This window comes from Amborella trichopoda, chromosome 9, assembly GCF_054954075.1.
Source record: "Amborella trichopoda isolate Santa Cruz 75 chromosome 9, AtrichopodaSantaCruz75HAP2 v2.0, whole genome shotgun sequence".
NCBI lineage: Eukaryota > Viridiplantae > Streptophyta > Magnoliopsida > Amborellales > Amborellaceae > Amborella > Amborella trichopoda.
In genome coordinates, this window is record NC_142344.1 from 11,516,485 (window position 1) to 11,544,470 (window position 27,986).

At 33.9% G+C, this 27,986-nt stretch overlaps 1 protein-coding gene across 8 annotated transcripts; it reads right to left on the reverse strand.

Annotated features, from left to right (window-relative positions):
- Positions 1 to 12,688: 12,688 nt before the first annotated feature.
- HCF244 (NAD(P)-binding Rossmann-fold superfamily protein) lies at positions 12,689 to 27,928 on the reverse strand. 8 transcript variants are annotated; one of them, XM_088845778.1, is made up of 9 exons: positions 27,664 to 27,928; positions 25,203 to 25,434; positions 22,449 to 22,547; positions 20,233 to 20,427; positions 18,247 to 18,302; positions 16,311 to 16,403; positions 15,433 to 15,528; positions 13,823 to 13,963; positions 12,689 to 13,364 (listed from the first exon to the last, which is right to left on the reverse strand). In XM_088845778.1, the coding sequence occupies exons 4-9, from the start codon at positions 20,246 to 20,248 to the stop codon at positions 13,188 to 13,190; spliced, it is 579 nt and encodes a 192-aa protein (XP_088701904.1). In that variant the 5' UTR covers positions 20,249 to 20,427; positions 22,449 to 22,547; positions 25,203 to 25,434; positions 27,664 to 27,928; the 3' UTR covers positions 12,689 to 13,187. The 8 variants fall into 8 exon arrangements, with proteins under 8 accessions (XP_088701904.1, XP_088701902.1, XP_088701903.1 ...); XM_088845776.1 differs by having other exon boundaries at positions 13,823 to 13,975; XM_088845777.1 differs by having other exon boundaries at positions 25,203 to 25,438.
- Positions 27,929 to 27,986: the final 58 nt, after the last annotated feature.

Here is a 27,986-nt window from a genome sequence, read left to right on the forward strand (position 1 = left end):
CCTTTAGAAATACTTCCCAAATCAAGGGTTTATTTTCTTTGACCAATACTCCTTTTGCCATTCGCCACCAGTGTTGTGCTTCACCTTCTAACATAAAAACTGCGAAGGTCACCTTCTTATCATCAGGACATTCCAATACCTTGAATATTTTCTCCAATTACATAATCCATCTCTCGGCTTCCAGGGGGTTAACAACACCCTTAAAAGAATGTGGGTTCAATTTCTTAAATTGTTCGATATTATTCCCACCATTTCCCGTCTGATGTTGCATTAGAGCAACCATATTTTTCAAAGATTTGTGAATTCCTTCCATATTAGCTTTAGCTATTCTGGATCTTGACTTCATCCCGGTCTGTACACACAATAATGTGATTTTAAGTACATTCTTTTTAAATTTCCTAAGAATCTTAAACCTAATGCTCTAATACCAAATTTGTCACGCCCCAAGAATTTACAATACTGATATTTCTGATATGTGACAGTCAAAACATATATACATTGCTTGATAGGACAAATTTACAATGGCGAATTCTTACAAAGTAATAAAAGAAAGTTTAAGCACAACTACAATATCTCCTAGAGTTGATTTTGACGAGCACTCAAAAATGAAACTGCAGTTATCTTGAAAAAAATGTTTACCATAATTTGATGAGTTTGGCTACTCAGTAAGTGATCATCATAATCCTAAAAATAATCATGGTTGAAAGTTATCAATATTTCAAAAACGAGGTCTACTAACAGAAATGCATTAACAATTTCACTTTCAAAAATGCATAATTAAGTATAATTTGAATAATAGAAATGCATATAACATTTTAACAACAGTGCATAATTCAAAGGATTTCACAAATTACTCTACTGGCGTCCCAAGTAGGTCACCTATATACCCCATTAGCGTTCTGATGGGTCAACTTAATCCCTATCGGCGTCTCAGATAGGTCCACTTAATCCCTGCAGGTTCACTTATACCTCACCGGCGTACCGGATGAGTCCACTTAATCCCTACCGGTTTATCAGATAGGTCCCCTTGTACCTCACCGACGAACCGGATGAGTCCACTTGCATACTTAAAGTATTTCTAAATCTCTTTAAACATTCGAAAGCAGCAATATCATGTACTCAACATATCACTGAAATTATTAATATGAATTTCACTGAAACCATTAATAACAACCATTTTCAATAACACTTCAAAAATAACCAGTCAAATATTTTGGCTCAAATTTAGAAAAGTAACAGTTCATAAAGACATTCTAGCATAATTGCCAATATAATATGTATAAAAAAAAACTCTTATAGAAATTCAAGAATACAGAATTATCACAATTTATGGGATGTCAATTTGCAAATAAACATTTCACAGACAATGCTATAATCAAATGCAAAAATAATAAGGCTGACATTTGCACCTGAAATTTACAATATCTAAATATTCAAAAATAACAGTAGAAAGAAATCTCACAATTTTACTAACAGCAGAAATATCACATTTATTTTTAATAACTTTACAGTATCTAAAATTTTCTATCAATAGACAAGAAAATAAATAAATTTATTTCTAAAAATTACAGCATTTAAAATTTCTAACATAGATAAAATATCACAATTTTATTAAAAAGATTATTTTTCAAAATAATAGGGTCGCTTGCGCATAAAATTTATTGCGCCTAAAATTCATGATAATAAGTAGAAATAATTATTTCATTTCATTTTTAAAAGGAAAGGATTATTTTTCAAGATAATGAAGTTACTTACCTAAAATATTTGAGAAGGAGCTTCTGATAAAAATTCGGCTAGAGAGGAGCTCACTGTGTTTGTAAGAGAGAGAGCGAGAAAGGAGTTGTTAAGCGACGTCTTACCTTTCGTCCTATTTAATTTCTTTTAAAACGCCTCCACCTCATATATGAGGTTTCTCGTAAAAGTCCCCTTTTAATGCATGAAAATCATGTCCACTAAAGGACGTGGCAAGGGAGCAAAAGTTTAAACCAGGTAAAGGCTTTTGAAAATAGTGATGGTCCCTAAGGACCATCATGCTCATATGAACCATCACTTATTTAAAAGTTTCTTTTTTTCTTTTTTTTTTTTTGAAATTTTAGGATTATTACACTAATTTTTCAAAAATTGTAAATTAACAAAACCCACTCTTTAGAACTATTTTAATTAAAACAACCCAAATCAATGATTATAGTTAAAATATGTAATTGTAATTAAAATATTGTAAATCGGGCTTTGGATATGTTGTTCCTTATTTTGACGACTTTTTGACTTTAGAGATTGAAGATCTCGTATTTATTTGTTATATATGGAAAGTGTATATTTTATAGGAAGTTACTCATTGTAGTTTTAGTTGTGCAAGTTAACTTGCGGTGCAATTTATCTCTGGTTTTATTACATATACATGTTAATAACGTTCAAGAGAGAAAAGTTTCCAGATCCCACTCTTTATAGACAACATGTTGGGGGTTTACTTTATCTCACCATAAGAAGTCCTGATATATCCCATGCAATATACGTCGTCGGCCAATTTGTTGCAGATCCATGTTGCATCCACGTCTCAATTGTCAATCGTATCATTCGTTATCTGCGAGTTGCATACCATAGAAGCATGTTCTTCTCCTCTAACTCTTCTCTCCAGTTACAAGCCTATGCTATGCTAATGTGGATTGCGTAGGTTGCCTAGACACTCAACGTTCAATCATTGGATGGTGTATATTTCTTGACGACTCTCTAATATCATGGAAATGTAAGAAACACCAACTGTGTCCAAATCTTCTGCAGAAACTGAATACTGAACAATATCCTTAGCTTGTAGTGAAATTACTTGGTGAAGATGACTTTTACATGACCTCAATATTCTTCATCAATCTCTTATGCCATTGTATGCTGATAATATGTGTGTCATACACATTGCCTCCAATCCAGTATTCCAAGATTGCATAAAGCATATAGACATTTCATTCATGAAAAATTCCTGGTTGAAGAAGTTACATTCCCACATATTGCCTCACAGCAACAAATTACTAATATTTTTATCAAGACAATGACTCATGCTCGTTATGACCATTTCATTGACAAACTGATATTGTTCAATCAACCTCCACAAATTGATGTTGTTCAACCAACATCAGTTTGAGGGAGAATGTAGAGATTAAGGTCTTATATTTATTTGTTGTATATGGAAAGCCTATATTTCATAGGAGGTTACTTAATATAGATTATTTTGTTGTGCAAGTTATTTCTGGTTATATATATATATATATATATATATATATATATATATATATATATATATATATATATAATGGTCAAGAGATAAAAGTTTCCTTTGCCTCCTTGTGTATTTGACACTGACAAGGTATGTATCATTCGGGTTTACATCTAATTATAGTTAAAACCTAGATATAAAAGTTGAGGTATTCGTGATTTTATGCAGGTTGCAAATTTCATGACCTTTAGTTAGTTTTCTGGTGATTTCTGCCGATATAGAAAGGGAACTTTGTGATGAGACTTGGTTCCACAAATTTCTAACTCAATTATTTTTTTTGTACATATATGAGAATTCCTTATCAAGTTGAAAATTGAGAATGACTTTGAGGTCTTGTGACTAATTTTTAAGTAATTCAATGGGGAAGACAGGCCCCTTTTTTAAGATGTTAAGTGGGGTGGTGTTAGTGGTGGGAATGGAAGTGCTATCACCACGGCCTTATTCCCTTCTCGTGTTGAAAACTATTTCATATACAATAAACGACCCATGACTCATCTAATACTTTAAATATTTGAGCAACATTTGAGGAAAAATGCTCCTAGAATCATCCCTTACTATTCTAAGGAGCTGAAATAAGCAAAATTGGGCAGAAATGCAGCAAAATGACCTGTAAAAATTTATAGAAACCATTAAGTTGATTTTTAGGCATTTTTCTGCAAAACCATTTGTAACCCGCCCAAATCTTGGATTTTTTGGATGATATTTGTTGTGAAATAATCATTTGACAATTCTTTATTATTTTGGAGAGCCGGACGCTTGCCTCTTCAAGAAAAAAAAAAGGAAAAAATAAACGGTTGAGGTGATATGCGTATGGGGTCCCAAGCTTTTTGTACGATATAGGTTGATATTTTCCCCATTTTGACCCAACAAAAATACCCTTTTACAACGAGACGGCATGAAAAGTTAATTTTCCAGTTGTGTATCATTTAAAAAGTAGATTTTCCACAGTTATTTTGAACACCTCTTTATAAAACCCAACCAACCCTAAGTCAATTGAGGGGTTGGAGATTATTTTTTAGGTTAGAATATAGATTTTTTTTTAGTGACATAAAGTCTACCAGAAAGAGAAGGGCAAGCTTTCTCTATGATTTATATATTTTCCCTTATCCAACCGTCCATTTTGAATGGAAGGTTAAGATTGTCTCAATCACAATGTCACGTCTCTACATTATTTTATTTTTAATTTTTTTGTATAAACTATTTTGACACCAAATTTTGGACGTCCAATCCTCTATTACATTCGCATTGGAGAAAAATATAAAAAAAATATTTTCACTAAAATAAAATGACCAAAATACACCTAAAAACTTCAAAGGGTATTTTGGTCATTATATTTTATCAAAAAATTATTTTAAATATTTTTTATAAGTGCGCCTCAATGAGAAGATGGCACGTACCAAATTTCATAATAATACAATTTGTAATACTTTGAAACGTCAGATCTAAGATCAAATGCTGAGTGGCTCTCTTGATCAAAATTGGATGGCTGGATGGTAGGGGAAGCATAGATCTTCTATGTTATAGGAGAAATATAGAAACCTTTTCCGAGAGAGAAACCCTTGCCCAATCATACCCTAGGCTAATTCTTTTAATTACATTCTAACCCTAGGTCAGTTAAGTAAAAAATTGCCAAAAATACCTTTATAACCTTTGGTGAATTTAAGTTAAGGAATACAAAAAATGCCATTTAGGCAACCATTTTAGGGAAAAATCAATCCACTTTCCCAAGGCATACGGGGAAGGAGAGGCCGGGAACAATCTCCTCCAAAGATCATAATCCTTGGAGGATAGTAGGGTTTGGACTTATAGCCCCCCCTTCTTGGAGATATTTTTGGGCGATCTCATGCTCTTCAATATCACTTTGTCACAGGAAAGGGGGTGGGTTGTGATGGTGGCACCCCCATACTCAGTTACCACTTCATGGTTTTCAATCCCATTGGCACACCCACTTACACTTTAAACGAACTCCCCTAATATATTTGAAAAAATGGGAAGGGGCATGTCTTCCTACTGAATTATCCAAACATGAAGGGGTCTCCACCGCCAATATATATCATTCATTTAATGAAAGACTATCATTCAATTAATGAAAGACTAGTAATATGCATGAGCGTCACAACCCATCAATTATGAATAATTTTTAATAATTCAAAATTTATAATTAGAAAATAATAGATATTCAAATATCTATTATAAAAATTATTCATAATTGATGACAAAATTATGAATTTTGAATTATTAATAGATATTAAAATATAGATATTTTGAATAATTATGAATTTTTAATTATTAATAGATATTCAAATATAGATATTCAAAAATTATTCAAATTATGATTTTTAATGAATATAGATATTTGAATATCTATTATGAATAATGAATATAGATATTCGAATATCTATTAGAAAATTATGACAAAATTCATAATGAATACTATATTTCTTTAAAAATATAGTACTGTCATTAAAGAAACTAATATACTCTTAAAATATTCATAGAAATTTTTAAAATATAAAAGCTATAGTTAAAATATACAAAGGCCAATAGAAACAATTTTATTATTTTATTTTATTTCTATTATTTCTATTATTTTTATTATTTTATTTTATTTTATTTTAAAAATAAAATAATAATAATAATAATAAATATTAAGTTATTATTAGTATTTTATTTTTGTTAAAATAAAATAATGATAATAAGAAGAATAAATTATTATTATTATTTTATTTTTATCTTATAAGGTAAGGCCTAATAATATTGATTACTAAAGAAAAAGGATTATTTTTCTTTGTGATTCTTATATTAAATGATAAATCGACTTTGCTTCTATCTCAATTTTGTCCTGTAATTTTGTTTCATAATAAATAGTTCAAAAAAGGCAATAATACACTTAGAAAATAGCAAGACAAAGCTGTTATTGCCATCAAAAAACTAATGTAATGTTAAAATATTAATAAAAAACAAAAATATAACAAAATATATTTAAAATAATAAAGGGTGAAATTTAGATAGAAACAAAATTGATATAAACTAACTTAAGAATAAAAAAGGAAAACAAAAGAGAATGGGGATGGGGTCGTGGCGGTAGCATCATTTGTGCCCTAGCTGAGGTCTCGGCTTCTATTCTTACCTAACTTAAGAAAAAAACAATTTCAAAAAACGGGTAGGGGCTTGTCATCCCCACATTCATGTGCTTTACCTTATACTATAAAAATAACTTGTAAAATAAAAATTAAAATATTGTTTCAAAATAAAGGCGTAATACGACGACTAGAAGAGACAATAACATAAATAAATAACTTATATATAATCAAAACAATAATAATAGTATTAATATTTGTATTAATAATAATATTAATAATAAGTAATAATATTTATTATTTTATTATTAAGTTCAAGTTTATAATAAAAAATTAGAACTATTCAAGAATCTAAATCCTTAGTGTTTTTCAATCTAATTGAGTTTCATGACTTGTGAGAGAGAGATCAAACGAATTATTTTTTACATGTAAAAAAATCATATTACAATTTGAAAAATATACTACTATTTTATTTTTACTTTCAAGTTTGTAATAAAAAAATTATAACAATTCAAGAATTTAAATCCTTAATTTTTTCAATCTAATTGAGTTTCACAACCTGTGAGAGAGATCAAACTACTTATTATCTATATGTAAAAAAAATCATATTACAATTTGAAAAATATACTACTACTTTATTACTATGTTCAAGTTTATAATAAAAAATTAGAACTATTCAAGAATCTAAGTCCTTAGTTTTTTCAATTTAATTGAGTTTCACAACCTGTGAGAGAGAGAGATCAAACCACTTATTTTCTATATGTAAAAAAATCATATTACAATTTGAAATCCTTAGTTTTTTCAATTTAATTGAGTTTCACAACCTGTGAGAGAGAGAGATCAAACCACTTATTTTCTATATGTAAAAAAATCATATTACAATTTGAAAAATACTACATAAAGATAGAGATAGACATCCTACCTTCTACTTTTCTCTTAGGAAAATATTTTTGAGCTAAAAAATCCTTGTGAGCGATAAGTAAAGAAACGAAATTGAGAAATATATAAATCCATTGTTTTCTCATAAGATAAGGTGGGTCATGATCATAGTTAGCAAGTCGGAGACTATCAATAAATCGGCTCACAATAAAAATGGAAACAAATCGTTTGCATTTTAAAAAGTCCGATGAAAAAATCGAGTAAAAAATACGGATTTTCATAAATAGTATTTTCATAAATACTATTTTCATAGAAACAATTATTATAAATAGTATTTTCATAAATAGTATTTTCATAAAAACAATTATCATAAATAGTATTTTCATAAAAACAATTATCATAAATCGTATTTTCATCATAAAAACAATTATCATAAATAGCATTTTCATAAAAACAATTATCATAAATAGTATTTTCATAAAAACAATTATCATAAATAGTATTTTCATAAAAACAATGATCATAAATAGTATTTTCATAAATAGCATTTTCATAAATACAATTATCATAAATAGAATTTTCATAAATAGTATTTTCATAAATACAATTATCATAAATAGTACTTTCATAAATACAATTATCATAAATATTATTTTCGCAAATAGTATTTTCATAAAAACAATTATCATAAATAGTATTTGTGCCATAAATAGTATTTTCATAAAAACAATTATCACAAATAATCACAGAAATTTGCATGTATATAATTTTCTTTACACAATGATTTACTTTATAAAATGATTTGCTATAAACAGTATTTCATTTACACAATGATTTTCCATAATAACAACTGAAATTTGCATCTATTTGTTTAAGTTTTTTTTAAAAAGAAAGGGCAAAAAAAAAAAAGCATACCTTCAATGTGGCTTTGAAGAACTCAGCGGGGATAAAAATTTATATTTTAGGTTTGTTTTAAATAATATTTTATTTTCAAAAGCATGAAAGTAGCAATGGCTGCAATACACAAAACAGGGCAAAAAATTATCTTTCAAAAAAAACAATTATGGGTAAAAAAAATATATGATTTTTTTGTCTGATTTAAATCGTATTATGAAAAAAACGTGTTTTAAATGTTTTATGAAAACTACGTGATTTTTTACCAACTTTTTCAAAAAAATTCAAAAAGTTGCCATGTAAAACTGCTTTCATAAAAATCCCGATTTGATTAAACAACGATTTGCTATTTATGGTCATGATAAGCTTTTGGGCTGGGGTATGAGGTTTTATGGTGTGAGAGGACGGAAGAGGATTTTGGTAAAAAGATAGTTTGGGAGGGAGAGATTGAGAGAGATTAAAGGAGAAAGAGATGAGTGAAATAGATGAACTATTAAAGGAGAGATTTAAGATGGGAGTTCTTACATGGAGGCATTAATTGTAAGTAATGCAAGTTAGATAAAATAAAAAAGAGTAACATATAAAAAAAAGAGTTAATGTTCGCAGGGAAAGATAAATAATGGGTTTCTTTATTATACATTTTTGGGAGTTACTTCAAGATATAGAAAATAAAGAGGGAGAAACCATTGAGATAAAGAAACTAAAGAGAGAGAAACAATTGAGAGACCTTAGAGATTTTACGACAATAAATAGAAGAGAGATTTTATGAAAGAGAAGAAGAGAGAGATAGAAAGGTTGAATGAAAACGGTAGATGATGTAAATATGGGAAAGATAGATATTTTAAGAAAATAAATGATGCAGATATTAGAAAAGAGGAGGAGAGAGATAGAAAGGGTAAAAAAAAAAATCATAGATGATATAAATAAGAGAAAGATATGAGACAGAATGTACAAAAGTTATAAGATGTTTAAAAAAATGTGTATGAAGGAGAGAGAGAGAATCGTGTGGGTGTGGGGGCGAGGAGTTTTATTAAAAAAAAAAAATATTGTTGGGGTGAGAGATTTATTAACAAGGATGAAATATGGGACACGTGGCACAAAAGGGAAAGAGATTCAACAAGAGGACTCGGCCAGCTCCTGATAAATTATGTGAATCGGATCAGCCCCTCTAATTTTCGATCTAATTGAGCGATTTTGATCTAGATAAGTGATTTTTAAAACACTTATTTGAATTTTGAACCAAAATAGTGGTTTTATTTTTTTCATTTTGATAATTCAATGGGAAGGCAGTCCATGCCAATTTTTTAAGTAGATTACTGGTAGGAATGGAAAGACATGGTGAGTAGGTGTGGGCTACGACGACCCGGACCCTTTCCTAGTAAATATTAGGGTGAGCCAAACTAGTCGTTTCCACTATTAAGGGCATGAAAGTCTATAAACAAGGATGTGGATGCCACGTGTACCAAACCGTGGCAGTTAGTTAAAACGCCTCATGTTTGTCTATAAATGGGAAAAATACAAGGGAAAAAGTCTGATTCAAATTTATCAAAGCTGATTATGCCTTTTCCATGACGTACTTCTTCTTTTTGAGTTTCATGTGTTTGGTTTAACGGAAATATCTCTCCAAATGACAGGTTTCCCGTAAAGCAATTTCATACCATCATAGGTATAAAATTGATTGTCATGAAACGAGGGCCTTAACCATTTGGCAGTTTACATGATAGTAGGGCCAGCAACGGGTAGCTCTGGCCCTAGCCTAACCCTAATCTGGCCCAGATCTGTGCGATTTTAACAGGGCCAAAGAACCCCTGGCTTAAGCCCGACCCTACAAGAAAATGAAAAGATTTAAGGACACAAATGCTAGCTCGGACGAGTCAGGTCCTGGCCTTGGCTCCTCAGGCTGTGGTGGCCTGCGCTTTGGCCACAGTTGTTCCCGAGGAATTAATTTTTTTACGGTGCAGATCGGGCCACCAAACCCATTACCACCCCTAGATGATGGTTCATACTTCTCTGTGAACTTTTCCATGGGGCAAAACCATGTTGTCCTACTATTCAATTATGCTATTCTATCCTGCCCTTTTTAAATTTTTTTTTTTTTTTTTGGGGGAAATACCTTTATACTCTTTATTTTTAAGTTTCATTTCACAATAGACTCAAGGTTTTAAAAGATATCTTGAAACATTAAATTTGTAGATTTTATTTCTTCTAACCCCCCAAACTAATTTAAACATGTTTTTCTAGGCCAAACAAACCCAAACTTTTAGTGAGAGAGAAGCGTTTCATGGAGGTGAGAGGTTCCCAAGAGGAAAGAGAGCAACGTGTTTGGAGAAACATGGGCGGAGAGAGAGAGTAAGAGTGACTCAGGAAGAAAGAGTAGTTCGGGGTATATAAGTGAAGAGAGATAAAGGATTGTGTTTGAAAATAACATGTTTTTCTCACAATTGTTTAAGTTAAAAAATAGGTTTAAAGTGGTCAAAGGGTTAGAAGACATTTTTTGAAACTTTGGTTTATCAAGAAATGAACCTTTAAAATAATAAATATGGAGATATTTTCCCTTTTTTTTTCATAAACCGTGGTTAAAACATAAAGGAAAATTGTTTCATGCAGGCTTGGATATGCGGTCCAGAGGTATAAAGCATCCATCTTGAAGACGGATGCAAATAGATGGTCCATCTAAAAACAATTGCAACTAACGGTTCAAATGATTTCTTAATATAATTATTATTTCTAGTTTTCAAAAAAAAATTTCAATATTTATAATTTCCATGTTAAAGATTATATTTTCTCTAAAATTTGTGATCAAATTATATTTAAAAAATATATTTATTGCCAAGCAGTCGCATAGAAACCGTGTCCAAACATAAATTCTCATTCCTTTTGATGGGGATCTTTCTAGGGTTAGTTTTGCCTAATCTTGAGGACGTCCCAAAACCTTGGGGTAGAACTAGACTTTTCTCGAATGCCACTACTACAATCTCAAAGTCTTTTTTTTTCTTTTTTTCCTTGGCAAAAATAGGGGGATTTTATTTGAATAAGATAATTACAATGAGTTTACAAAGCATAAGCTGAAGAAATAGCCACATAAGATAAAAGAACTCATACTTTGGCCAGTGAGACTGCCTCGTCATTCGCCTCACGATAAACACAGTTAAAAGCAATCACATGATTTCGACATAGGTCTAAAACTTCTACTTCCCGCAAATTCTAAAGAGATCTCCCTTTAGGTCCAGAAATTCTATTTCCCGTAAATTTCAAGGAGATCTCCCCATTTAATTTTATATTACCGCTTCATAACATTTAAAGAATCTCTTTCCATTATCCAACATAACTCTTCACACTTCTCCGTCAAAATTTTCAGCCCTACTTCCCGCAAATTCCAAGGAGATCTCATCACCAATCAATAGCATTTAAAGAATCTCCTTCTACTATCCAACATAACTCTTCACACTTCTCATTCAAAATTTTCAGCCCTTATAATAAAGCCAGGAATTCAGCTTTATTACTTATAGCATCACCACACAGGTCTGAGTATGAATAAAGAACCAGATTACCTTTCTTGGATTCCTCAAAGAACTCCCATCAAAATTGATTAAAGAACTCTCATCAAAATTCAGTTTGAAGCTTCCACCTAAAGGAAGGGTCCATCTCCCCGAGGTCTAACTTTGACAGTTGTATGTAGCACCAAGGTTTTCAAATTTAATATAGAAAGCTCCCCTACAACATAGAAGTTCTTTCCACCCCCTTATCCAACCATCCATTTTGTAATGGAGGGCTGATATTGTCCCAATCACAATGTCATGTATATACACTGTTTTATTTTTAATTTTTTTTCTATAAACTATTTTGACACCAAATTTTGGACGTCCATTCCTCTATTAAACTCGCACTAATGAAAAATATAAAAAATTATTTTTAATAAAATAAAATGACCAAAATACCCCTCAAAGTTTCAAGAGGTATTTTGGTCATTATTTTTATCAAAAAATTATTGTTAATATTTTTTATAGGTGTGCAAGATAGCATGTTCCAAATTTCATATTCAAAAAAATTGTATTAAAAAAAACTAAAAATAAAATACTTTTAAGACGTTGGACCTAAGATCAAACGGTGAGTGGCTCTCTTGATAAAACAAATGGACGGCTGGATAGTAGAGAGAGGATACAATTTCTATGTTATAGGGAGAACATAAAAAGCTTTACCCAATCTTAAACCTCTCTCTCTCTCCATTTTCGTCGTGCACGTGCATTGAAGGATGAAGTTCCAAGACTCGATTAAGCATCAATTGTACGAGGAATATGGTACAGAAACTTAGTGCCGATTATTGTCATCGGTGTATAATATTTATGTATGGTACAAAAAAGTCGCAATCTTTCCTGCCCATTGAATTTAAAATCTGAGCATAATCAATTACAAATAAATATGACTTTCCACTACGAGTAAATATGACTTTCCACTATCAAATGTAAACGGTCTCATCTTATACTCTCTATTGATATTGTGATATCATCATTAATAAACGTTATCAGGATATTATCGGATGGATCGTTTTTCTTAGGCATCTACCAGAATATTTTTAAAAAAAATTTATTATATAAACGCTATATTATATTCTGTCATGGAATAGATATAAATTCCTTATCAAAGCCATCGTGGAAATGCCGCTTGTAGAAAGGAGCTCCACGGCCAGGATGCATACACAACTTTTGGTTTTAATGGTCCAAAACAAAAGAAATTAGATAAAAAGATCCCCATATTCTAAAATTCTGTTAGAGAGAGAGCTCGAACAGTGGGTAGAAAGAGAGAGAAGGAAAAAGGGTAGAGAGGGAGTGTCCGCAAAGGAAGAGAGAGAGAGAGGCGAGGCTCATAGGAGGTTTAGAGAGAGAGAGAGAGAGATGACAGGGTGGACGATACTGCACTTACAAACTTACAACACCAAGCATGAAACATACAAACTTACAACTAGAAATCTCTTCTCATGCATTACAATTCTTCGTATCTGGCTGTGGAGGATACTGCACATAATCCAACCCATTTACACATTTTCAAACACCAGAAGAGAGACCTTTCTTTCATATGTAGAAGTCGGTTTGCTTGGATTGAGCTTTGAGATCCTTGAGTTTTGTTAAGATGTTAGTGAAGTACTCCTGAAGGTACTTCTCTAAGGTGACGATGTCTTTTGGGTCCACACCTAGAAGACTGAATGTCTCAGCCATAGGAACTGAGAAAACTGTATTACTCGAAAGAACCTGAAATGCAGTAACCATGTATAAGATCCTATACTATCCAGCACAACCATTCACCTCAAGAGAAGCAATCCTTTCCAGCAATAGGAAAGAATACCATATTACCATTATATTAATGACCATGGGAGAGGGATGTATACGAGTATCCTAATGATCCTGGGGAGACGAGGATTGCAAACCCAACCCCACCCTCTCTCTCTCTCTCTCTCTCTCTCTCTCTCTCCATGTGTGCACGCCTGCATGCATGCATGCATAAGGATTATGAATCTTCTATAGTGCTTGGGATTGAGTATTCTTTTTCTTTAGGAATTTGTATAAAGGACAAACAGAAAGGGAGAAAAACACCAGCATACAAAAACTCGACGAGAATTCAAATGCTCTTTATCAGAAACATATGCTAAAAGAATGGGAACTTTTTTTTTTCTATTCAATTAGTGAAAATGGTGGTTATCAATTATTACCTCGGAGAATGCCAATCTATCAGCCACATCATTTGTCCACTGGAAAAATCGAGTTAGTTGGCGTGTGAATTTCAAGACTGCAACAGGAACTGTCGTCACATTTGCATCTTGTCCAGCAAGCCTCTCACAAAGAGTTATGACCTGAAACAATAACTGAAATAATCATTAAAGAATAGTTCCATGATCTATCCATAGATGAATAGGTTTTCTGCCTCAATTCTGTCTCTGTACTCTTACACCAAACCAAATTTGGGAAGATGATATGCCTTTGCGTATACACATCCACATTAACAGCTAGTTACCAAATAAAACTGAGGCAACCTTGATGTCTGCCTTTATAAATCTGTCCCAAAAAACTTCGAAGTGAAAAGAATTCACTAGGGGACTTGATTGATTACTACACATTTATCTTAACTGGTAGTAACTACTAACCAAATTAAGATTATAGATATCAAAGCAACTTTGATATGCATTTGTAATTTTAAAATGTACCACAAAGAATAAAAAATAGAATAATTCCTTCACATGATGGCCGTGTTGGAGAATAATTATAAGTATCTACAACAACAAACCATACTGCTATGGTGGCTTCTATGTATTGATTGATGAATATGAAAATCAGAAAAGAAAAGAACGAAAAAGGAAACCGCAGGCATCATGCAACTGTCATGAAGAATATGAAGTCATATATACCAATTGTTATCACTAATGGATTGCTACTGACGAGCAATAACTTCGCTGCTTCCATTGTATGCAAGTTTCCAGTATAGATTGGCAGCTCTTATCCATACAAGAGATTGTATGACACTTCAATGTTAGTTAAGTTGCGTAATGACAGTATGCCTATTGGATATTTTATTTGTAAGCCCTAGAATCAGTTACTAGCATGTAGAAAAGGGATCCATGAAAAGATATTGATCGCCGACATACCAAAAAAGAAATATAACATGAAAGAAAAATGAACTTCCTGGGATCCACAAGAGAAAGCAACCTCACTCTCATATCACCTCAATTTACCATTTGGATGCATAAGAAATGCAGCAAATCTGATTTCCTCATTTGAAGACACTGATGTTTGTGTTGTGGCACTTAAGATTGAATAGTTGAAGTAGATATCTAAGAAATGGAAAGACAAATGAACATCCTTTATTTAGCATTTTCTTTTTTCAAGAGTTGAACTACTGAAACTGATGCTATGTATTACAGTGGAACAAGGAGACAAAAATAAATAGCCAGGAACGAAAATATGACACTTATTCATAAATAGTAACTGATTAATTTATGACTTTAAAGATGCCATTTCTTCTTAGGTTTATTATTTGTTCCTAGGATCAATCTTTCACGGTTGAATAATGGAAGTAGACAATCCAAACAAGTTTCCACATGTAAGATCCATTCAAATCACCTTCTTCAGCACAATATTATTGGGGTTAAACCCAGTAAAACCTCTTGCAAATTTACAATGACAGAACAAAATTGAATCAGGACAAGTAATTGTGAAATATAGTGTGGTCTAGAGGATGTTTTTTACTGAACAGGACACTTACTTGAAATTTAAAACATAGTAAATTCGCAACCCCTTCATCATGAAAAGGTTGCTTTTAGATTACCTCCTGTGTCGTCCATGCACGAGGTCCGCTAAAAGTCAGAAGCTTTTTCTCGAGCGTTTCGTTGCGCAAAGCAATGAATGTTAATCGGGCTATATCCTGAAAGGACAAAAATCTGATCAATTTTGGTTGAGAGTGAATAAATTATAATTTCCAGGATATGAAATTGAAAAGATTTGCAGCTCCCCATCCATTACTCCCTTTAAAACTGATCGTAGAAGTATTTTTAAGACACTAAATTTTGGGGATTTAGCCTCTTGAAATTGCGACCAACTTTATATATATATACAAGAATTGTATACTATGAGACCATTTACCTTTGATACAAGGAGGTCACAAATATCCCTAGCCTTCCGATTTTGAATTAGACAACTTAGGGTGTGTCATAGAGTTTGAGAAATTTTTCTTTGAACTTTGAACCTAATCAATGACACATTCACAACTACCCGATTTGAAATCCGATGGACAAAAGTGATTGTGACCTCCTTATACCAAAAGTAAACGGTCTCTTTGTATACTTTTGCTCTCTTTGTATACTTTTGCTCTCTCTCTCTCTCTCTATCTCTCTCTCTCTCTCTTGTGCGTGTGTGTGTGTGCGTGCTTGAAAAATAATAACTTCCATGATTGACCAGGGAACATCCAATTTTTGGAGGGCAAGATCTGTGTTAAATAACTCTATATTTTTTTATGAAAACAATCACCTAATGATTCACAGGTGGATCCACGAATTTCAGATTAAAAAAAAAATCAAGGACCTTTTTTGCCCGAGGGAGTTAATGTAGATTATGATCCCAAAGGATCAAGCTATACATGTCAAACTAAAATAAGCTGAAATCAATTAAAAGAAAAAGCATAAAATGGATAGATAAGAGGAGTGTAACCTGTGTATCCATGTAAGCAATTCGTGTAGGTGCATCAGTTCCCCATACAGACTTTTCCTCCAGTATAGGTACTGCATATTGGCCAATTAATCCCTGTGAAATTGAAATCATTAACTGATTACAAGATACGCCAAAAATAAAAATAAAAATTCTCTTTTGATTGTGAGTTAAGAGACTAGTTATTTGCAAATATGCACTAATGTCATCAGATGCTTCATTAAATGTGACTCTTCTTTCATGTTGGGATCAAATCCTCTTCATCATATAAATTTTAAGAGTTACATTTAACATAAATTTGAAAAGTAATGCTTCCTTCTATGGAGATTCCATTTCCCTTAACAGAAACTAGTGATTTCAAAAACGCTGGGTCAGCACGGAATTGACCAGCCCATCTCGGGAATCGGTCACCCCATGCCAATTCTGTCAATATATAGGAAATCGCCCGGGTCTAGAAGAGAACCAATAATTTTCTATAGTAAAACAACGTTTTTCTACAGTAAAAATGCCGTTTTACTACAGTCAAAACGCCGATTCACCTATCCGGACCGGTGCTTGGCCGGTTCTCTGTTTTTGCACATGTTTTTTCGCCAGCTCACTATTTTTTCTGCATAGTAAAACGGCGATCCGGACCGCTGATTCACCGATCCAGATCGGTTTTTGCAATGCCCGATGCAGGTCATTGATCCGTTTTTTAAATCACTGATAGCAACAAAATGAAAACACTTCAATTTTCATATACCTACACTATGTATATTTAAAAAAAGTCATGGCTATCTTCCTCCACTAGCAAAAACAAACAAAACTAACAAAACACCTACTAAAAAATAAAACTAACAAAACCAAAGTCTTAAGAAATAAAAATGGTTATTCATTGAATGAGGAAAAGAAAGTAACAGATATTTCTCTAAGAAATATCATCACAATCTGATAAGAAAATATGAAGGCTCATGGGATATTATTGCCATTAATGATTTTTCTCATACAAAGAACATGGATGTCTCAATATTGAGTGCAATATGAGGAAAGGACTAGTAGAAAATGCACATGAACCAACATGATTTGGAAACAATGAATGCACATGGTCCTGACATTAGAGTAGTCTGTCTACTTTATATCAATCTGTATGTCACACGATTCTCCGCTATATTGCATGGACACGGTTACCTACATCAATGTCTGACAAGGGTAACGGTTGTTCGGATTCCTCATGCCATGGAGAAGACTATTCACTAACATGGCTATATTATGAAGAGGCAACTAACTCCAACAATGGTTTACTAGTATTCCATCTCACAATGAGGAGCAAGAGATAGTCAATCATACCTTAATTGGCAGAATTTATAGATATTTTGAAAGCTTTATAGACATTTTCAAATTTCACATATGTCTGCTCAAAACCAAAAATAAGAATAAAAACTCTAGAATGATGTAATCAACGGTTAATAAACAAGAGAAAAAATCCAAAACAATCTGTTTAAGTATGGCTGTCGATGCATCAGACAAGGGTACAACACCCAAAGAAAAGACTCCATGTACCATAGAGCTATGCAGAACCGTCCTACAGTGAGAAAGCAACATTACAATCTCTTTATGAACAAGTGGAACAACAGATACATACATCATTGTCAACTAAGGATATGAAAGACATTAAGCAACAAAATGGATCTTAAAGGATTCAATATTCCTATTTGTGGAACAGCCAAAACGAGTGGAATCAGAAACCTGAACAAATGATGGCATAAAACCAGAAGAACAGTGAGACAAACAAAGTATTGTTGGTCCGATGATTGTATGAACCAGAATCAGTCATCCAAGCATAATGGAATGAGGCAATGATGAACAGGATGTCTGAGTTGACCATATAAGCTAAGCAATATATTGCATCCACTCTTATGACATAGTAAATGATGACATGGTTGACCAATTGATCTTCTACCTCTGGCTGAGTAGTCTCTATCTGAGCAACTGCTTTTCGGCACTTGGCTACTGCACCTGAGTATATGGTAGTTATGAATAATATTTCCAAGCTCCTTGCAATCATAGCAAAAAACCTAGTGCAAAAAAATAGAATAATACGAGTAGGGGAACAAGCTGGATTTTATCAGACATATTAGATCCCGTCAACTTTTGGGAAGCCTTCTTAATCACATATCTCTTAGTCTTCTAATGTATGGGACTATCTTCTCTACAGGGAGGTCAGGCACTCTATTATAGTATGCCCGAAACATTCATAGAATCTAATTTTAGGTTCACAAGAAATTAAGGAAATTCAGAAACAGTCCATTCTTATAAAGCTGAACTGATGAGGCACTAGCAGACTGGTTAATGGCGTGTTGTTGGTCGAATAATGCCTCGACTATATACAGTAATCAAGTACATTTAGTCCACCTGGCAACAGATTATATGACTTGTTGAACCACCCAATCAATTTGAGTGCGTAAATATTCCCATCTGCAAAAATAATTCTAGTACGAATTCATTGATGAATGTACATGTGATTCAACATATGAACATAACACTGCTAATTTTCTGAGCACTACCATCTTTTTATTTTAACTACTCATTAGCAAATCCATGTGTCTTAAAGACTGCATACATCTACTAGAACCATCAATGTAGAGCCATCGAAGTAGTTTTCCATTAAGAAACACTGCACGCCAAATTCTCATGCATTATATTTATTGCTTGATAGCATATGAACCCTAATTAACATACAGTTAAGAATCTATGCTTTCTAAGACTTAAAATCTTATTAAACTTTTACAACAAAAAAAAAAATAGCAGAAATAGCTTGCTGGTGTTCTTTTTTCAAAAGAAGGAAAATAAAACGATCTTAGGAAGTTACTGATCATTGTTGCAGAAAATTACTGCAAGGTTACAGCATCTATTCAAGCTGAGAACATCCGTTTGTTGGGAACACATATCCATGAAGCCTCCAGCTGTTGTCATGCTAAACAAATGATAACTTATAACCCATGAGGAGCAGCACCACTCGGCCCTTGCATACAGTAAAAGGTTGAGAACAAACAAAGATACATTCTATGGAAAACACCTCTCCCATTGACAAAAACATTTTCTATTACCAAGTTGAACAAGAGCGACCCAAGTTTGGTAAGGGATGCCATTAACCAACTCGTGGTATAGCCTTTTTAGGAATCTTCAGAAAACTTTATGGTAACTTATTTAGCTTAGTGGTAATGAGCCTTAATCTAAAGACACTGTTCAAGGTCGCAAATTTCAAACTGTGATGTGCATGCAAGGCCCAAGTTCTCACGTCAGCACAGCTATAGTCAAAACTGGGGCACTGGACTAATCTCCTCCAAATCTCACCCTCCATGCAGGATTTGGAAAAGTAATGAAGAGCCAGAAATAGGCATAAGATCATATGAGTGGGTATTGTGTTGTTTCTCTGCTACCTAACATTCAACATAGGAACTCCAAACCAGCTTTGGTTCGTGCTGAGAAGTTTCCATATGTGTATTAGTGGTAAAAACTCAATTGCCCAAAATCCACCTGCCAGAGAGCTGTGTCAAGGTGAAGCAGAATGTGCTTTCAGCGCAAACTAAAATTATTCATTTAGTCCCTCGAATCTTCATAGATTTCAAGATAACAAATCCCATTGAAATATAGGAAAAATAATAATCAAGTCCAATACTTATGCTAATGCATTAGAACATACAAGGAATATATTAGTCGTACTAATCCTCTACATCTTTTGAATGAAAAACACATGAGAAAATTCAACTTCATTCCTAGTAGGCACAGGAATATTTTTCAAGTATATGAACAGCATGAAAAATGATTTAGGTACCAACAAACCAGCATGTTAAACAGAACTCAGTGGACAAATATTGTCAGATTAAAGCCAAGAACAGTGATATCATAATTCATAACATTGTAAAAAACAATAAGCATGGAGTACCTGCATGAAGCCACATAATCTGATTGTGATGTGATTTAGACCTGAATCTTGGAGAAACCTCTCAGTGCAGCGCTTGATTTCCATCAAAGGAACTTCTGGATGTTTATCACAATCATGGATGGAAAAGAACACATACTTCTGAATACCCATGGCTTTGGCACATTGAATCAGAGCAACTTTTCCTTCCCAATCTACCTAAACAAAACTAAGGATCAGGATGGAGGTGCACCTAGGTATCCTTAAGTTGTAGAATTCTCAACTACTTTGATATATGAATTTCAACAGCAAAGAAAACAATCGAAACTTCTTTAAGAAGTCAGCATAATCCTGATGCCCAAAATCCCAAACAATTGTCTATAAGGTCAGAATGACTCTGTGTATCCAATTTCATAAGATTTACTATACTCACTCAATGTGAAAATTATATGAAGTTGTATAAAAACAAGGTTTTGTTAGCTGTTTGTGGCTATTAAGCTCTAGACCAATAATCAGGAGAGTTGTATTGCATGTGCACTTAAAAGCGGACACGTAGAGAAACCAACAAGTTGATAAAGGAAAAAAATATCATATGTTTATACATCATAGGTGTCATATGAGCTTCATGTCAAGAGAAGAAAAACTTTTGGTGATAACATACGATCATATGAGCTTCCTGTCAAGAGAAGAAAAACTTTTGGTGATAACATACGGGACACACATATTGAAGTTGAAGTTACTGCAATGAAATCTTGAAAATCCTAAAGCTGGGCAAGATAGATAAATCTGATTTCATTATTCAAGAGCGTGGCCCATTTGTCAAAGATACAAGGAAGTTGAAGTTACTGCAATGAAATTTTGAAAATCCTTACTGCAATGAAATTTTGAAAATCGTTAAGCTGGCCAAGATAGATAGAGTTACTCAGATTTTGGAGAATGTGAGAATAGTTCTCTTATGAATGAAAAAAAAACCTCAACCTTAGAAAAATGAGCATGGAGGTTTCAAGCGGGAAATAGGACCTAAATACCCATGGCTAATCAGGAAAAAGAACGATAAAATAACAATAAAAGTAAGAGAAATATTCGAGTCATAAATGTGTGGCTGTCTCTGCTCATTATTTTATGGGTGCAGTTAGCATACGGAGCATCCGTAGCTGTAGAGGTAAGTTGCACCTTCAAATTTTATCATGGTATATAATTTTGATGTAAAATGTTCTTAGGATTATCTCAAAATCTACTTTTCTATCTAACTATAAAATTTTAAATTTCAAAAATAGTTAAAATCAAGTAGATCTATAAACATATGAAAATCTTGAAAATGGACAAGGTAGATAATATGTTGTAAAATGCACTATTTCTGAGACTTAGAATCTTTTTACTTTTCATGGTCATACATCTCGATGTCGAGATGATCTATCAAAGGGTTTTTCAACATTAAAACTACCTTTTCCGATAGATGTTTGAGGTGCATCCGTAGTTCTACATATAAGGTTGCAACCTTATATAAACTTTTTCCTTATTTTATTGGATATCATTGCCAGCAACCCACAATGAACATGTACAAAGAAGAAATAGACCAAAGATAAATGTAACATCTGTTTTAACAAGCTGCCAGCAGGCTGGCAGAAATGAGTTTGTGTTAACATAAGAAACAATCTTTTAACCCGTTTCTGAAAGTGCATCATCTAGTTAAGAAGCCAAGGCAAAAAGGCCCATCGATGTTATTAAGACTTATATAACATGATTTCATAATGGTGGTTAATGGTGACAAATGACTTTCAGAATTCTTTTATCAGTCACCTATTACAAAAGATCTAGGAACTAAACAGTGAATGTCGCATTTGACATGAGAGTGATGCTTGTTAGATTATATTAATAAATATAAATTTCTCAATCAGATCTATCTTTGAATTCTTGTTACTAAAGATTCATCACTGCATATCCTCATTATTCAAAAGCATGGCCCATTTGTCATCTGCTATAAAGTAGTTACCAATAGAAATGCAAAGAATATTCAACCATGAGAGTGCTTATAGGATTGAGGAATTCTAAAAAATAGCAGTGAAGCTTGTTGCTTTCATCGTGTAAAAAAAGGGAAAAAAAAATGCCCATTGTACATAGAGATGCTTATTATAGGAAATTATCATCTGGATGACAGAGATAGAATCATGCTTGTTCTAGCCTACAATCCATCAATAAAAGAAAGAAAAGAAGAGGAAGGGTTCTTGAATATCTCATACTGTTCGAATGGGTTCTTCTGGACGGCCAGTAGCACAATCAATCACTGTATGGACTCCAACTAGTGTTGCAGGAATAGTTTCTGGCTTGCTTAAGTCCCCCTGCTTATATAACACTAGGAGTCAGGAAGCTTTAAAGAAGAAAACCGATCAAGTTAAAAGAGTCATAAATATGCTTCATGCACGATAAATAAGATATCACGATTGCTTTTCGTAGACCTCATACTAATCACTTGAATCCATTACCATATCGAATAAATTCACATCACATAATATCTTCTTATATAATGTTTTTTCCAGCTAGGCCTCTTATACAATGTCCAAAGGTGAACAAGAAATGAGCATGTATATCAAGTGCAAAAACAATGAAAAGTCAATAAAGACAAATCAATATACAGGTAGCCAGAGGGAGAACAAGAAGACAAATTTTCTCTAATGAAAGAAAGATTTAAAAGATCTCAAGAATAATAAACAGGAGCTTCAGCAGGCTCAACCATGAATGAACTCCACTTTAGTTTTCTTCTTTTTATTTTATTTGATACTTAAATCTGTGTGATACCTTATAGACATCTTTTGATAGGGTACCCAAAATTCATAAGCATAGAAACTTGAAAGAGTAGATTACTTGCTACAACATACAAACAGGCAAAGTAACAAGAGGCAGATGTAGCCTTGGAAGCAGTTCATTTCATGATCTATCTTCAGAAAATTTTTCTCATATATAGATTTTACAAGAGCATAAGAAAACTCATATAATACTGTAATACATATTAGGCCTGAAGGAGTGAGTTCAAATTCTCCATAAGTAAAATTTGTGTCGTGAGTTTCAACAAATGAATCTAAATAAGGAACATCTATATGAATGGCTTCACATGTCTTCATACAAGCTTGCATAAACCTCCATTAAGCAGTTTACATAGCCTAATGATGACATTGCTCGTGTTTTGAATCTCCAATGTAAATTTCATTGGTATATAACGTCATTATCTGAATTAACGAAAGGATGATTCACAACTACAATCCTAGACAATCTAAGAAAAGGACAAATTGAGATAGAGAAGTGTGCATATGTGAGTAATTGAGCTGAAAGAAATATAACAAATTCGCAAATGTCAAGGCCAATACATTATCAAACATTTACCGCTGTGTTGTCATTCAAAATGGATCACAAGGCTGAACCGGCAAGAGCACTGGTTTGGCTTGGACCAGCAGAAAACAGTTATGGTCGTTTTAAAATTCTAGCATCATCATTAGAACTTGTATTTATTGTCACATACATGTTGGGTCCCACTTGGCATTTAGTCTCAGTTAATTACAACATGTGGTATAAGGGAATCCAGTTCATACTGCCTCTAGGCTCCAGGAAGTAGATTATAAGTTCATTTGAACAAAGAAACTAGATGAAACTACTAGCAACTGGCTAGGTCTGGAAATCCAGATAAGCATCCCTATCTGTTTGCTAGACAATCTAAGAAAAGGACAAATTGAGATAGAGAAGTGTGCATATGTGAGTAATTGAGCTGAAAGAAATATAACAAATCCGCAAATGTCAAGGCCAATACATTATCAAACATTTACCGCTGTGTTGTCATTCAAAATGGATCACAAGGCTGAACCGGCAAGAGCACTGGTTTGACTTGGACCAGCAGAAAACAGTTATGGTCGTTTTAAAATTCTAGCATCATCATTAGAACTTGTATTTATTGTCACATACATGTTGGGTCCCACTTGGCATTTAGTCTCAGTTAATTACAACATGTGGTATAAGGGAATCCAGTTCATACTGCCTCTAGGCTCCAGGAAGTAGATTATAAGTTCATTTGAACAAAGAAACTAGATGAAACTACTAGCAACTGGCTAGGTCTGGAAATGCAGATAAGCATCCCTATCTGTTTGCTAGACAATCTAAGAAAAGGACAAATTGAGATAGAGAAGTGTGCATATGTGAGTAATTGAGCTGAAAGAAATATAACAAATCCGCAAACGTCAAGGCCAATACATTATCAAACATTTACCGCTGTGTTGTCATTCAAAATGGATCACAAGGCTGAACCGGCAAGAGCACTGGTTTGGCTTGGACCAGCAGAAAACAGTTATGGTCGTTTTAAAATTCTAGCATCATCATTAGAACTTGTATTTATTGTCACATACATGTTGGGTCCCACTTGGCATTTAGTCTCAGTTAATTACAACATGTGGTATAAGGGAATCCAGTTCATACTGCCTCTAGGCTCCAGGAAGTAGATTATAAGTTCATTTGAACAAAGAAACTAGATGAAACTACTAGCAACTGGCTAGGTCTGGAAATCCAGATAAGCATCCCTATCTGTTTGCTTGAAAAGAAACTTCCAATGGTTAGGTTAGGACTGGATGTTGTGCGCTACTCAGTTTGCAGTCCTCTACATTCAAGGATCTAGACAAAACTATTTGGAGTCCGTTTCCTACTAATCAAGCACCCGAGATGACAACTAAAATCAATATCCAATCTCTCTCGATAGACAACAAATACCTAACACACCCACCAAGCATATGACTGGTAACTTTTGAAGTTAATCATAGTTTTGCTCCCATCGCATAGGAACTTAATGCTGAAATGGAAGCATGCATAAAGGAACTTAATCATAGCCATTCGTTGAATTAACATTCTGATACATACATTGCAAATAGTTGCACCAGGTTTCGAGCTAAATCATAGCCATTCATTGAATTATCTCATTAAAAGCAAATGGGAAAAAGTTAACACATTCTGATACATACATTGACAATTGTTGCACCCCAGTCACGAAGGAAGTCGGCTGGAATTGGCCTTGGTCGTACAAGACATCTAACATCATAGCCTTCATCCAAAGCCCTTCTGACCACCTGCCTTCCCAAAGTTCCAGTAGCCCCAACAACTAGAATACTGGTAGGCCTAACAGGGGTCCCCGGAACCATTGTAGTTGAAACCACTGCTTGAGCATTGCAGTTTATAGACAACCGTCTTGAAGATCTGCCTAGAATAGAATAAAATGAGTACTAATCAGACTAGTCTGGATTTTATACTGAGAAATCGAGGAAATACACAGCAATGTCGCCAATTGCATTAAAAACTCTTGAAGATTTGCTCAGAATAGAACAAAAGCAGTAATAATCAGACTAGTTTGGATGTTATACCGAGAAATCAAGGAACTACACAGCAAAGTCGCCAATTGCATTAAAATCTAACCAGATTATTAAAAGACAAGATGGCCTCAATCATGAAGCCATAGTTGTTTCCCTCACAGAGCTCCACCAAATTAATGTATAGATGAATTTAAAATGTTTGTTTTGGAAATTCTTGGTATACAAAATGTCAAGCAGCTCATGGCAGCATTGGCAACTCTTTGAAAACACATAAGGATCCATTAATTAAAAATGTGTCGGCTGTATAGTCAAGGAAAATATCTACAAATGGTGAACTGGATCTTCAGAGGAGGACATAGGGAAGCACCCGATCAGGAGTCAATCTATATTCTGAAACAACAGAAGACCATTTTCCTTTCCCTCCCTCCTCCCTCTCTCTCTCTCTCTCTCCGTTAAACTGATTCAATCGAAGTACGCACATTACTGACACCAAAATTTATAGGTATAGAATGGATACAGAAAAGCTTATGAATCAGTAGAATACTGGAGTTGGGAACCCATATCTCATATTCTGTATTGTCCGTTCCTGCAAGAGCAATCTCCTCTTTTCCAATTGCAACCATTGAAATTTATCATATATTCACTAGTCACTACAATCCCTCTCCACTGGACCCCAACTTCTTAAGATGGCTTGAAGCTTAACTTTGATAGTTTTAGTAAAGACTTGAGAAGTCCAAAACCTTATAGCAAAACAGGGTCCTCCAAGACGAAAGGGCTCTACATACATAGTTTCTTGGAAGTGCTAGAGATGAAGGATCTAGTTTGCATCATTTTGAATGACAAGTACCAGAGATTAGGTGGTTCACCATGAAATAATACTTTCTATGGACACTTGCTGATATTCTTGGTGTGATACAAGACATCTTGGAATGGGTAAATGGAGTTTATCACGGTCTGCTGGTTATCTAGAAATACTTTTCCTACACAAGAAAATTTTGGAACACAACTACGAAATGTGGTTGGCCTACTTCATGGACACAAATCATCCAAATCAAGCATGTTCCTTTGTTCATTGACCAGGTCACAATGAATAATACACCTCTAATTTGCTTATACACCAATTTGTGCTCCAAAACTTTGATTTCTCAGTCTGCTTTCTATTCCAAAACCACAAAGTGGGAATCTCATGTGCTTGCATATTGCTAACTAATTAAGGAAAACACATCTAATTTGAAGTTGATTGCACTCATGGAGCAACAGGTTGTCCCACTTACTGCCCACAAACCCCAATTCCCTGATTCCCCAGCACAAACATTTATTTTAACAGAAATTCAAAAAAATATGCATTTTCTGTGTAACTATTCTCATTTCTTTTTTCTAGCAAGTGGTTACACACAAGGTTCAAAACATTGACTCGGGCAAGGTACTCGGGCCCCGGCTGAGGCGATGTACTCAGCCGAGTCCGAGTTCCTAGGTCGAGTCTTCAGTTTTTTCAGCGATTCTTGTTCACCCAATGGACCAGCAGCTACCATACCATGGACTCGGGGCCGCTCGGCCTCGGCAGTGGGGCGAGGCCAAGTCGACTCGCCCGAGTTCGAAACCTATGGTTACACGCATGCACCACTACCCAGCCATATACTCTAATAAGTGAGTTGTTGATGTCAAACCCCAGTTCATAAATCAAATGCTGAGTAGTATCAACATTTTATCTTCTTTATTTCAATTTCAAATTCGAATGCCGGGATCAAAGGAAAACATATCCAATCTACTTTTCGGCAGGACGAGTAATGAACTGAGAAAATTCTAGAATGCAAAGAGAAAAAGGACACAAAACGGGTTCAAATATGTCATTTTTTTACAAAAGAGAAGAAGATTGGCAATAAGCATAGTTCAGCTCATATTAAGATCGATCAAAAAGCAATGAAAATTCCATAGATAGCAGGGTTTCTAGCAAATTGGAAAAAATTATCCTAACTGTCAGTTGTACACCCCAATTCGAATAGCTTTGCGTGAGGCAAAAATAAAAAAAGCCAAGACCATGCCAGAAGAGGAAATTGGTATGAGAACAAGAAGCAAAAGGACAGAAATGAGGTTTTCGGGTTAAGCATGGCTGTACCTAAAGAGAGAGAGAAACAATCAGAAACAGAGAGGTGGTGGTCAAGCAGATGAAGGGGAGAGCCCAGGAAGGGAGACCTCCTCTGCTTCTTGTGGTGGAACGATGAAGAAGACGTGAGTTGAAAAGGAAGAGCAATGCAACTTGACGCCATCACTTTCTCTCTCTTCTCCTCACTCTCTCTCACTTCTCTGTCTCTTCTCTTTCTCTCTCTTCTCTCTCATGCAGATACCGTTCACGCTCTCGCACCCTCACTTTCAACCTGTTCAGGGCTGAGGCCGTGCGGCAGTGAGAGATATAGATTAGATAGCAGGATATCCTGCCAC

What these genes read in the sequence shown, in the direction of transcription:
- HCF244 (XM_011630661.3), bottom strand. Translation starts at nt 27,814, where the DNA reads ATGGCGTCAAGTTGCATTGCTCTTCCTTTTCAACTCACGTCTTCTTCA. An exon ending in TTGCTTACATGGATACACAG is followed by an intron (nt 15,529 to 16,310) that starts GTTACACTCCTC and finishes TTGTCCTTTCAG; the next exon opens with GATATAGCCCGATTAACATT. An exon ending in ATAGATTGGCATTCTCCGAG is followed by an intron (nt 13,365 to 13,822) that starts GTAATAATTGAT and finishes ACTGCATTTCAG; the next exon opens with GTTCTTTCGAGTAATACAGT.